The sequence below is a fragment of the Callithrix jacchus genome, chromosome 12 (assembly GCF_049354715.1).
Source record: "Callithrix jacchus isolate 240 chromosome 12, calJac240_pri, whole genome shotgun sequence".
In the NCBI taxonomy this organism is placed as follows: Eukaryota; Metazoa; Chordata; class Mammalia; order Primates; family Cebidae; genus Callithrix; species Callithrix jacchus.
In genome coordinates this window covers 112999196-113012122 of record NC_133513.1, presented here as the reverse complement: position 1 = coordinate 113012122, position 12927 = coordinate 112999196, and the positions used below count along the sequence as shown (strand labels likewise).

General features: G+C 42.3%; 1 protein-coding gene across 4 annotated transcripts in view; it reads left to right on the top strand.

Moving 5' to 3' along the window:
* The window catches only part of INPP5F (inositol polyphosphate-5-phosphatase F), a 106585-nt gene that overhangs the window by 84405 nt on the left and 9253 nt on the right, over nucleotides 1–12927 (top strand). For 3 of the 4 annotated variants that reach the window (XM_035269263.3, XM_078346631.1, XM_009010383.5), the window contains 3 exons: nucleotides 504–632; nucleotides 2637–2754; nucleotides 4349–4547. In XM_035269263.3, coding sequence (XP_035125154.2) covers nucleotides 504–632; nucleotides 2637–2754; nucleotides 4349–4547 — 446 coding nt within the window. Of the gene's footprint in view, nucleotides 1–503; nucleotides 633–2636; nucleotides 2755–4348; nucleotides 4548–11590; nucleotides 12407–12927 lie in introns of those variants that run through there. The other variant, XM_009010384.4, reaches the window with a different exon arrangement.

The following is a 12927-nucleotide window of genomic DNA, read 5'->3' as shown; positions in this document are numbered from 1 at the left end:
AACCTCTCCAAACCTCAGGCTCATTGTTTTTAAAATGTAGGTGATAACAGTATTGATTACATGTGTTGTTAGGACTAGTGAATAGGAAAAAAACTGTAAAAACTGTGTAAAAAAGCTCTTAGAACCCTAGCCTTGGCACAGAGTTAACACTTACTAGGCACTTAACCGTTCTGCTACTATTAGTATTGTTTCTATGTGCTTTTTTGATATTCAGCTTCACTTCATAGGTAAATTTAAAACAGACAAAATATAGTAGTATGATCCTGTGCATTATAAATTTATACTGTACCAAAACACTCTACATATTTCATTATATTTATTCAGCTTATGGCAATTTAAAAAGCCTTTCAAGCACTGCTTTATTAAAAACAAGTCTGAAAAGACCATTTCTTCTATTTAAGGGTCCTAAATTGTATATGAATGTTTCCTTTTTCTGCAGTACAGATTTTATGCTATGGTTTCCTGGCCCATATACAGTTAATCCACCAATGTGTTCATTTTAGCTGAAAAAATTAGGTGTGATGCCCCCGGAACAGCCATTACCTGTGAAATGTAATCGTATCTACCAGATAATGTGGGCCAATAATGGTGACTCCATTAGCAGACAGTATGCTGGGACGGCAGCTCTGAAGGTAAATACTTGCAGCAAGCACCTGTGGGTCATTGTGTAGGACACAGGTTAGCCTGTGGTTTAAAACCACAGAAAGGTATGTAGGCTCCAGATTGGGGGTGGGTGTAGTTGACTCTTCTGAAATATGTGGCTAAGGCAGGGCCAGGTAATGTGACTCAAGCAGGCCACACATTATATCAGAGGGGGAGGGGCTGCGTGGACCTGAGGAGGAGTGTGTGGCTCTCTCTGGAGGGGCCTGTGTTGCCAGACCCTTCAGTTTTTCAAGGGAGTCTGGAAATCTGAATTTTATACGAAGTGGTTGTTTTTCAAAACTGACAAAACAAAGCATGTCTACTGGCAGGTTTTGGCCACCAGTGTCATGCTTCATCTTTGAGTTTGAATCTCAACCCTGCCTCTTACTAGCTGTGACCTTGGGCAAGTCACTTAACCACTCTCACTTGTCATACAGGAATTATACTAGACCTATTTCAAAAGACTGTTATGGGATCATATGAGTCCATGCCTGTAAGGGTTTAGAATATTCTCGGACACACGTAAACGCAGAAGAAATGTTTTAGTTATTGTAATCAGTAAAGTCTTTTGAAGATCCTATAGAGCTCTTCACAGAATATTAAGTATAAAATATAGTCCCTAGAAAATGAATTACTCCATCTGAGGGCGTTGTCCTCTGTGGCAATAGGAAGTGTTTGAATTTGTTTAAATTAGGTTTATGTTGATCATTCTTAAAGATATTTCTTGTCACAGATTGTACCATCAAGGACTTAAGAGACATTAGTCCTTCTTTTGGGTTGAGTGATAAATATCAAAAGCTTTTTAAGGATTACGGAAAGTAAACTTTAGAAGTCCTGGTACAGGCCAGGTGCAGGGGCTCACCCCTGTAATCCCAGCACTTTAGGAGGCTGAGGTGGATGGATCACCTGAGGTCAGGAGTTCAAGACCAGCCTGGCCAACAAGGTGGAACCCAGCGTCTACAAAAATACAAAAATTAGCCGGGCATGGTGGCGTGCACATGTAATCCCAGCTACTTGGGAGGCTGAGGTGTGAGAACTGCTTGAACCTCAGAGGTGGAGGTTACAGTGAGCCTTGATCACACCATTGCACTCCAGCCTGGGCAACAGAGCAAGACTCTTACCTCAAAAAAAATGTCCTGGTACAAGTTAGTGCTTAAAGAGAAATACTTCTCTTTTTTCCTCCTTGATTTTAAACTTCTTTGGGATGAGCAAGCATTCATGCCTTTCTTCTGTAATAGAGACTTGTTGCTCTACTAATATTTCCTGTGACTGGCCTAATTGGCAGCATGTTCTTCCTAAATTGTCGGTTTTAGGCCTGAGATTTCTGAGATTGCCTTGGAGCAAATAGAGGGGTTGGGATGGGGAAAGAGACTGCAACTTCCTTGCCTTAGGTTTAAGTTACCACTTCTCTAGGGACTTTCTCTGACATCTTTGTTGTGAAAAGCAAGGGAAACAAAACAGTTTAAGTTGTCACTGAGTTGTTCTGCAGGTGCTGGTGCTGTGCAGCAAGGCATGGAAACCTCTGCTTGTCCTACCTGTGTAGAGCTGCCATCTACATACCCAGGCTAAAAGCCCATTGTGATAAACTCTAGGGAACAATCCACATTTTCCCACATCAGAAGCTTGGTTTTTGAATATTACACCAGTTTGAGAAGTAAATAGTTTTATTATTTTGGTGTTTGTCATATAATTCTTTTTGACCTGTAAATTCTAGAAATTCTACACATTGCCAAGAATGGCTTTACCGTAAAGTACCATCTAACTGTGGAGACTTGATGCCACAAGTAGCATGTGTAATTATTTGACAATCTTAGATCAAGGTAGAATACTAGTAGATATTTTAATTTAACTACACTGTTTGAAAATTATAAAAGTCATACCTTGAAAATTATAAAAAGCCTGTAGAATTCCACTCTTGAAATGAAAACTCACAATTTATTTTGGGGACATTCTTGTGTTTAAATAAGACATCAAAATGAGTTTTTGTTTGACAGGGTGACTTTACAAGGACAGGAGAAAGGAAGTTAGCAGGAGTTATGAAAGATGGAGTGAATTCAGCAAACAGATATTACCTCAACCGATTTAAGGATGCTTATAGGCAAGCTGTTATAGGTAAGAAGCAGAAAAGCTTTGCTTTCCTTAAAATTTGTGCGTTCCGTGACTAATATTTTACAGAAACCAGCTTCATTAACGTAATTCATATTTTTAATATACTTGTGTTTCTGTATTGAGCGTCTTACCCAATACATCAAATTCAAATTTTTACAATATTAGAATTTGACAAATATTGTTGACTGAAGCATCCATCTATTTCCATGCATATTCGCCAGTTTGTTACTCATGTAATAGAAAGCAGGGTTTGAAGCTCCTAGAGTGTGGAATAAGGTGCCCTAAAACCTCAACAGCTAAAAACTTTATATTCCGTTTTTTTCCCATTACTGAATGCTGAGCAATGTAATCTGATTATTTTTCCTGTATGCTATTTATTGTACGTTCTTGCTGTGGATAAATATACCAGCCTTTCCCATAAGCGTGGTTTAACAGAATATTAGGGTATGAAATTTAGAGATTACCCTAACCAACTCATCATTTTTTGGAAGAGGAAATTGGAGGGTAGATTGCCCAGTGGAATTTATGCATTGACATTTAAAAAATTTAATTTTCATGAAGATGTTACTGTATAGGATTAAAGTAAATGCAGAGTGTTCTAGATTAGAACCAGATGTAACATAGCGGACCTGTGGTCCCTGAGGGTCTTTTTGAAATCCTATTTCTTCACCTGATTATTTAGTGCACACATCAGTCTAGAAGGCCCTAGACACAGGCCACTTAGGAATTTGAGAAGTCTGATGTAAAGAAGTCTGATTCATTTGCCAGACATGGAGGGTGCATGCTATGACTACAGAATTGGATTTTAGCAGTTGATATTCAAGGAAAAAAAATAAGTACCTTCCTTCCATTGGTTGACCTAGCTATTTAGTTATATCATTGAGGACCCCAGTTCTGTCCTCCTCTCAGTTCAGCCATTCATTGCATCAGCTCCTTCCTGATCCTGAAACTGGCTGAGAGATCTTCAGGGTGAAGAGATAGAGGGCAGTAGCAGTCTGTGCATGTCTCTTTCCTGTATAGGGCCAGTGGTTGGCAGATCTTCTTTCCCAGAAGCCTCCTCCAGTCTCATTGTCCCATGAGACAATGAGATAGGGTGGAATAACTCCGTAAGGAATGGGATTATAATGATTTATTAAGGCTAACTTCCCCCACCAAGAGGAAGTTAGCTAGTCTTTCTAGGTCTTTTGCTCATTTTAAAATTGGCTTATCTTTTTGTTATTGATTTGTAGGAGTTCTTTATTTGTTCTAGATACAAGTCCCTTACAAGATAGATGAGTTGTAAATAAAGTTCCTCACCAGATAGATGACTTGTAAATATTTTCTCCTGTTCTAGGTGTTACCTTTTCACTTTTGTGCTGCTGATCTTTGAAACACAGTTTTTAACTTTTATGATGTCCAGTATGGTGGTTTTTTTTTCTTGTGTTGCTTATGATTTTGGTGTCATATCTTAAAAATCAGGTCTAATCCAAGGTCACAAAGATTTATGCTCATGTTTTCTTCCAAGAACTTTACAGTTTTAGGCCTTAGACTCTCTTTTGTTTTTTAAAAATACATTAGTAAACTAAAATGATGAAAGATATTAACAATTCCACCCTAGATTTGATGCAAGGCATTCCAGTGACAGAAGATCTTTATTCCATATTTACCAAGGAGAAAGAACATGAAGCTTTGCATAAGGAAAATCAGAGAAGCCACCAGGAACTAATTAGCCAGCTCTTACAAAGTTACATGAAGTTACTACTGCCCGATGATGAGAAGTTCCATGGGGGCTGGGCCCTCATTGACTGTGACCCCAGGTGAGTTGGAGTGGTGTCCAGGTGACCAGCTTGCTTATCCGATGTTGGGAAGTTGTCATGATTAACACTGGCAGTTGTCCATAAAGCTATGGGCATGCATGCATGGTGTGAGGCTGTTTCCTCTGTGGGCTGGTAGTAAGGGAAGCTGACTGTACTTGCATTGGGTACGAAATTAAGGGGTTTCTAAAAACTTGGTAATGAAGAGAAATGTTTTAGTGCAGTATTTGATTTTTAAAAAATTCAAATTGGTGAACTATAGCCTGCAGCTGCCTGTGGGTCCCCTGCTCCCCGCAGCCCTAGAATCTAGATTTATTGTATTAATGCACTTAAGTGAATGCAACAAGAGATACAGCGAGGCTGGGTATTTTTATTGGTTATAAAGTGGTCCTGGCCTTTCATAAAATAAATAGGCCAACTAAATATTCTTTTTTTTTTTTTTTTTTAACAAAACCATCCAATTTCAAGTGGTTCTTCAAAATATCAATGAATAACGGGATCTAAATTTATCCACTAGATTGAATGTTTGCCTTTAGGCTGAAATCTAAAATGATAATCATCAATATTATAAATCAGAAACATTTTGGAAAATTGTAACCCAAGCTTTAAGAATAAAGCACTGTAGTTTGATTTTATCTTATTATATATTTTGTATGTTTCTAGTAAGAGAAGGCATAAAACGTGCTTTAAATGAAAGATAGTATTTATATATTAAAATGAATAAAAAACAACATTGACTATAGATTCATAGGGAAACATCCCATGATAATCCCATGGCTTTTTTTCACTTTGATAGTAAATACTGTATGTATGGATGTAATTTGTGGACTTTTAAAATAAGAGATGAAGTTTTCCTCACACCCAACCTCGCAGAAGGTTTTCATGTTTGTTTAAGCCATTTGGTAAAGCTATTTTGATTCATATTCTTTATTTGCTTTTTTAGTAGCAGCAGTCCAACTTAATGTAGTATCAAAAAAAAAAAAAAAAAACACCAAAAAGAGTAGTTTTAATACCCACTCAGAAATAACTGCTGGTAGCACACCTGCATTTTCCTTGAGTTTAAACTATACTTACGTTTTTAAGAGGGTGTCATGATTTTCAGTGCCATCTTTTTCCAATCAAGTATTTTTGTGTCTACTTTGGGATAATGGAAATTGGGAATAACCAAAAGGTTTATTTCTAGTGCTGGCTGCCATTTTGTAGGGTCACATTACGCTTGATGTGATGTCCAATTCTGTAATTTTTATGGAAAATTGGTACCCTGGGGTGGAGAGTATTAAAAAATGTAGGCTGGGTGCGGTGGTTCATGCCTGTAATCCCAGCAGTTTGGGAGGCTGAGGCGGGCAGATCACCTGAGGTCAGGAGTTTGAGACCTGCCTGGCCAACATGGCAAAACCCCATCTCTACTAAAAATAGAAAAATTAGCTGGGAATGGTGATACACACCTGTAATCCCAGCTACTCAGGAGGCTGAGGCAGGAGAATCACTTGAACCTGGGAGGCGGAGGTTGCGGTGAGCTGAGATTGCACCATTGCATTCCAGCCTGGGCAACAAGAGTGAAACTCTGTGTCAGAATAAATAAATAAATAAATGTAAAGTGTATATAGCTTTGCTCTTTAAAGTTTGCAACAGAATTTGGGTAAGCATGCTTTAAGAGTCATTAGAAGCCTCTTGCAGGCTGGGCACAGTGGCTCACACCTGTAATGCCAGCAATTTGGGCGGCCGAGGTTGGTGGATCACCTGAGGTCAGGATTTTGAGACCAACCTGACCAACATGGAGAAACCCCATTTCTACTAAAAATACAAAGTTAGCCGGGCGTGGGGGCACACGCCTGTAATTCCAGCTACTCGGAAGGCTGAGGCAGGAGAATCACTTGAACCCAGGAGGCAGAGGTTTCAATGAGTGGAGATTTGCACTCCAGCCGGGGCAACAAGAGCGAAACTCCGTCTAAAAAAAAGAAGCCTCTTGCAAAGATTCATAAAAACACTCATATTTATTTCTGGCAGTTGGATTAATCAAAATAATGGTGAATAATGGTGTGGTGACTCTCGCCTATAACCCTAGTACTTTGAGAGGCCAGGGAAAGAGGATCATTTGAGTCCAGGAATTTGAGACCTCGTCTCTACAAAAAAACATTTGTAATAGCCTGGTGTTGTGGTGCAGGCCTATAGTCCCAACTACTCAGAAGGCTGATGTGGGAGGAACTCTTGAGCCCAGGAGTTTGAGTCTGCATTGAGCTGTGATTGTACCATTGAACTCCAGCCTGGGTGACAGAGTAAGACCCTATCTCAAAAAAAAAAAAAAAAAAGGTATGGTGAAACAAGAATAGTCCTCTAGGATTAGGTATTTAATCACTGGCTGGGCACAATAGCTCATACCTGTAATCCAGGTGCTTTGGCAGGCTGAGGTTTGGGGTCACTTGAGGCCAGCAGTTCAAGACCAGCCTGGACAATGTAGCGAGACCCTGTCTCTTAAAAAAAGTCACTGTTGGGTGATTAGAGTCTCAAATCTTAAGTTCTCAGCTACCACATATCTGCCTCAGAAATACCACTGTGCTTCAGTTTTCTTTTCTTCATTAACATGATGAAATGCTTCTCTTTTTTTTCCTGACTTTTGACTCCCTCTTCTTTCCAGTGTCCAGTAATTGCATTTCCTGTTTCTCTTTAATATAGCACTATAGAATTTGGCTTTCTGATAACAGGGAACCAGGGAGTATCTTCTATTTATCTTCTTTAATTAAAGTTACTAGGGCCAGGCACAGTGGCCCACGCTTGTAATCCCAGCACTCTGGCAGGCCAAGGCGGGCAAATCACGAGGTCAGGAGTTCGAGACCAGCCTGGCCAACATGGTGAAACCCTGTTTCTACTAAAAATACAAAAAATTGGCTGGGCATGGTGGCAGGCACCTGTAATCTTGGCTACTTGGGAGGCTGAGACTGGAGAATTGGCTTGAACCTGGCAGGCAGAGGTTGTAGTGAGCCAAGATTGTGCCACTGCACTCCAGCCTGGGCAACAGAGTGAGACTCCATCTCAATAAAATTAAATTAAATTAAAATAAAGTTTCTGATGAAAAACACATTACTATCAGTCACATTTGTTAGATAGCAAGGGTCAATACATTCTTCCTGTTGCTCACTGCTGCATTTGGGCTGTACAGGTGAGGAGTTCTTCCCCCCCCCCCCAAAAAAAAGCAACTGCCCACTCTTCCTTCACAAGTGAAGCTGAAACACATGCATTCAGGGCGTTACCAGGTTTTCAGCACATGGTAGATGATCCACATAGTCTCATGTCATGATGGACAGTGAAACTAAGTTCATTTTGTTCAATCTGTATTGCTGCCTTGTCTGTAGGTGCTAACCTGGTTCAGGGCTTGCAGCTGCCCCACCGTGGGTCTTGGGCTGAGCTTTCTGCTGCGTTTGCCTTTTAGTTGTGTTTTTCATTCTTGTTCTACTTCTTTATTCTTTTGTTTCAGGATAGCTTCCGTTTGGGCCTCTGAGTCTCCTGATTACTTTCCAGTTTGTTGTTGGATTCCCTCTTTTGCTCAGATGTTGCTGCACAGTGGTTTTTGTCCTCTAATTCTTTCTTAGATGGTCAGTTGCCAAGAATGATTGTGAGAGAATCCTTCACCTGTGTTATATAACACAGCCTTCACTGCCATCTTCATCTTCCCTGTGATCATTGGTGTCCAAACAGACCTGTCAGAGTCATTAGCCCAGTGATTCCCTTTGATCTTCATCCTTTGAGACCCTGAAAGATTCTGAAGATTTTCCCATCAATGTAGGAATCCTTAGCTGAGGTACTGTCTTTCCTAATGTGTTGCTGGCTGTGAAAATGTGTCTTCTCTGATAATATGTAAACCAGTGTCTGGTGTAGAGTGGTTTTGTCTATTTGCTCTTCAGTCCAGAGAAGCTGACTTGGGTCTAAAGCAGAGATGGGCAGGGGAGTGCCATCGCTAAGCAGGACAGCAGGAGTGTCTCGGGCTGAGCTTTCTCATGGGAAATTCTCACGGGAATGACGTGTTGATTGTCAAAAGGAGGAGGTAGAACAGGGGACACAGGGGTCACAGACTTGTGGAATCTGTGTGCAATCTGCTCTTTGGCAACAGGCATGGCTGCTAAGTTTTAAGACTCTCCACTCTGTTCCGGAAAGATCTCCTCTAAGGCCCATTGTGCCATACTGTTTGCGTCTAACAGTAGTTGAGGTGTTGGCTGCTTGCTAGGTTTTCCTTGCCCTTGGTGATCCCTATGGTTAATGTTTTGCTAGAAATGTGTTTCTCTGAAGCTTGGGAACAGGAGGAGGTGGCTGTAGGAGCCAGTGAAGCCAGCAGCTTATCAGGTCATGTTTTCCTTGTTGGCTTGCATAGCTGGATGAGGCCTGCCTACCAGGGTCTTGGCATTTTTTTTTAAATGGAAGGCACTTAATCTCCCTGTAGCTGGCTTCAGTGTGAGCCTCTTTTGGAGAGCCAGGTGGTTTAGGGGTTTAGGCTGGGGCTTAGGAGGAGCTGGAGGAGATAGAGCAGGAGCTGGGTCTCAGAATGGTTCTCAAGTGTTCTCTTTTATTCCAGAAGTGGTGCTTTTTTCAGACAGAGAACTGTTACCTTCTTCCTACATTTTCCTCTCCTGTGGATTACGGATTACTCTCAGTGGACATGGGGTGTCATGTGCTGTTTGAGTTTTCAGAGTAACTATTGTGTTTCCATCTTGATTAGATAATTATTTAGGAACTCCCCTTCTTACACGTACCTCTTTACTTTGCCTTGTGGGTGTGGTTCTTTCTAATACTGCCGAGATTTCTTTAAATTTGCCACCAGTATTTTCTTCTACTTGCAAGGCTTAAAGATCTTCCCAATGGTGCTCTATTTCCCTTTCTCTTTATTAGATAGAGATTTGGAAACCTGATCTTGGGCTGAGTTTGCTATAGAACCTCTGTACAGTCCATCAGCTCGGCTGGAGATATTGACTCAGAACAGAGGCTCCTGGGTGGAGGACAGAAGGTGGCCCTGGAAGTGGCAGTGGGTGTGCGGGTCTCTGGAGAGCCAGCCAGTGGAGGGCTCAGCCCTCAGACTTGGGTACTTGCTCTCATTGCCTGCTTGCGTGCCTCAACTGTCCACTCCTGGAATATGTGTGTGTGTTTAAACAGTTTTATTGAGACATATAATTAATATACCATATAATTCACCTATTTAAAGTATATAATTCAGTGGTTTTTAGTATATTCAGACTTGTGCAGCCATCACCATAGTCAATTTTAGGACATTTTCATCACCACAAAGAGATGCCCTGTACCCTTTACCTGTCACTTCCCTGCCCCTTACACTCCCATCCCTAAGCAACCATGAATGTAGTGCTTCTGTCTCTGGATTTGCCCATTCTAGACATTTCATCCAAGTGGAATAATATGTGGCCTTTTGTGACTGGCTGCTTTCAGTTAGCATAATGTTTTCCAGGTGAATCCATGTTGTGGCTTGTGTCAGAACTTCAATCCTTTTTGTAGCTGAATAATACTTTGTTATGTGGATAGACCACATAATGGTTAATGCTCATCTGTTCTTCTGCCAATGGGCATTTGGGTTATTTCCACATTTTGACCATTGTAAATAGTGCTGCTATGAACATTTGTGTACAAGTTTTCATTTGAACACCTTTCTCTATTAAATAGTTCTTTTGGGTGGAAGTTGCCAGATTATCCAGTAGTCCCATTTAACTTTTGAGAAAATGCCAAACTATTTTCTACAGTGGCCATGCTGTTTTACATTTCCACCAGCAGTGTTTCGGTACATTCCAGTTTGGAGGGTTCCAGTATCTCCAGCCTTTGCCAACACTAATTTTCCTTTTTATCTAATTGTAGTCATCCTACTTGGTGTGAAGTGGTATCTCATTGTGGTTTTGATTTGCATTTCCCTAATGACAAATGATGTTAAGGTTTTTTGTTTGTTTGTTTTTGTTTTGGTACTTGGTTTCTGTGTCTTACATGGAAAAACATATATTCAAACCCCTTGCCCATTTTTTTAATTGGGTTATTGATTTTTTGAAATTTTGTTGGGAATAGAGCTGGGATTAGGGTCAGGTAAGTGAGGTACAATTATGCAACTACAGGGGTGTATTCTATCTTAAATGTTTGATGTTCTGTCTATCATATTTATATTTTTGCATTAATTTTGATTTTTAAAAATATTGCACTAATTGTCTTGTTGACAAAATTAATGGCACCCTTTAAAATTTGTACCAGAGACCAGTACACTCGCCTCACTGCAGTCCCAGCCAGATGTTTAAACATCTGGTGGAAAAACAGGCAAGCAGTTTGGAAATGCGCAGTCCCTGCAGGACAGCAGGCCTGGCTGTGGGGTGCCAGCCTGGGGCATTGGGCGCTAGAACCGAGCACTAGGAACCAGGAACTGTCCAGGACACGCGTGCCTGTCCCAGCCCTTTTCCCTTGCGAGTCTGAGCCCAGCTCTGTCCCGGCCACCCTAGACAGCCTCTGGCGTGGCCGGGCCAGATCTCTCTGCCTTTCTTGTCCTTTCCCGCCCGTTATCGAAGGAAACCCCCGACTCTGTCAACAGTAGGAAAGAGGCTCTGAGACTGGAGAGGAAACCGGGAACCTGCAGGGCGCGCGTTGCCTCTCCGCGAAGCCAAGTGGTTTTTCCCAACTCGCTTTGACTCGCCTTCTCGCGCTCCAGCCGACTGCCTGGTCCAGGCGTGGTAGTGGAGTGACCAGGCACACGGCAGCCACTGTCCCTTAGGCATGCCATGGCCTAGGGGGCCAGGCGCTAGGCGCAGTACACACGCCCGGCCCACCAGCATCCCCTCTAGCCGCAAGCACTGTCCCTGATGAAGGCGAAGCGCCGGCGAACTCTTGCTGGGGCAGCTACTCTGGCAACCCTCCCCTGCCAGGCCGGGATCTGGTCCCTCCTAGGCGGGTGCAGAATGCGCAGGACGGAGCGCGCATGCGCACTGGCAGCCAGCCTAGGCCGGAAGTGAGCGTCAGGAAGCTAGAAGCGTCCCCTGGGCGTGGCTTGGCACAGCTGTGTCGCAGTTGCCGCATTTGCCGCATTTGCTGCAGGCGCGAGGTCGAGTGCAGACGGCTGTCTGACTGAGCCTCGAGGCATCGACGGACGGACGGACGGACTGACTGACTGACGATGCCGCGCTCCCACAGGTCTCATTCTACCGCGCGGCGGGCTGCCGCAGCCGCCACCACTGCCACCGCTGCCGCGGCTGCAGAGCCCCCGTCTGAGGGCCCTCTGGCTATGACTTTCAAGATTTTTCTCCTTTTTGCAGGACTTACTGTTAAAGTTCCTGTGGGGTTATATTTTACCTGTAAATTACTTCTTTTCCAAACTCTGTTGATGATGTCCCCCGATGACAGCGGCTTTTACGCGACCATTGTCTCAGTGGTCGGGCTGCATGTGGTGCTGGCAATTTTTGTCTTCATAGTGTGGAAGGAGGGCTTGCCCCAGTGGCGGGAAGAGAAAGACGAATAGAGCAGCTTCTCCTAAAGAGCTACAGACGGGGTGGGGGGGGGGATACCCAAAGGGTTTTTCGTTTTCTTGTTTGTATTGAACGTGCTTTGTTGTTGTTGTTGTTGTTTAAAAGGGAAGGGTGGGTGGGGAGGGAATTAAATATTTACTGCAGCTAAGACTTCAGTAAAATGGGGTAGGGGGGAGGGTTGACATTTTCCCACCGCCTGTTACGTGCCAAGTGTTTTTTCGTTAAGGACATAATGTTTTTGACTGAGAATCATGTTTGGCTGATGTAAATATTAATGCCAAAATAAGCTAGTTAGTAGTAGAATTTATTTCATATTAAAATGTGTCGTGACGTAATTTTTGTGGCGTGGCTCCAGCAACAGTTTTCGGAGTGCACGTAAGTATCAATGCATGAAACTTAACTACGTTTTACACTGTTATTTGGTGTTAGTCTCCATGAAGCTGCCTGAATCGGTCTCCTTTTCCCATTGATTAATTGGTTAATGCTCAGATTTTGGCTCCTAGAATCGATTTGTGTGTTCCCGGTTCTGGCATCTCATTGCGTCGTTTGTTGTATTTTTGGTATATTATTGTACGTGCAAATCGAGGTGAACTTGTTGTTTTAGATTGAGACCGTTAGACTTACGCTACAACAAGGTGGCTGTGAGGTAAAAAAAACTGCGATTTAAGATTTTGGTAAATTCTCTGCAGTACCTGTTAAACAGTGACGTCATTCTTGCGCAGATTCAGTACGTGGTTTAAGTTTCACCAACAAATGCCTTTTTTCCACTGTCATTTTCCATTTGTTTTTAGTAGCATTTTGATAAGGTCTAGGGAATAGGTATGAAATCCCAAAGCAGAAATGTCGGCTTTCTTACAGTGGAATTTGCAGAGCAATATAAGAATGCAGAAACATCT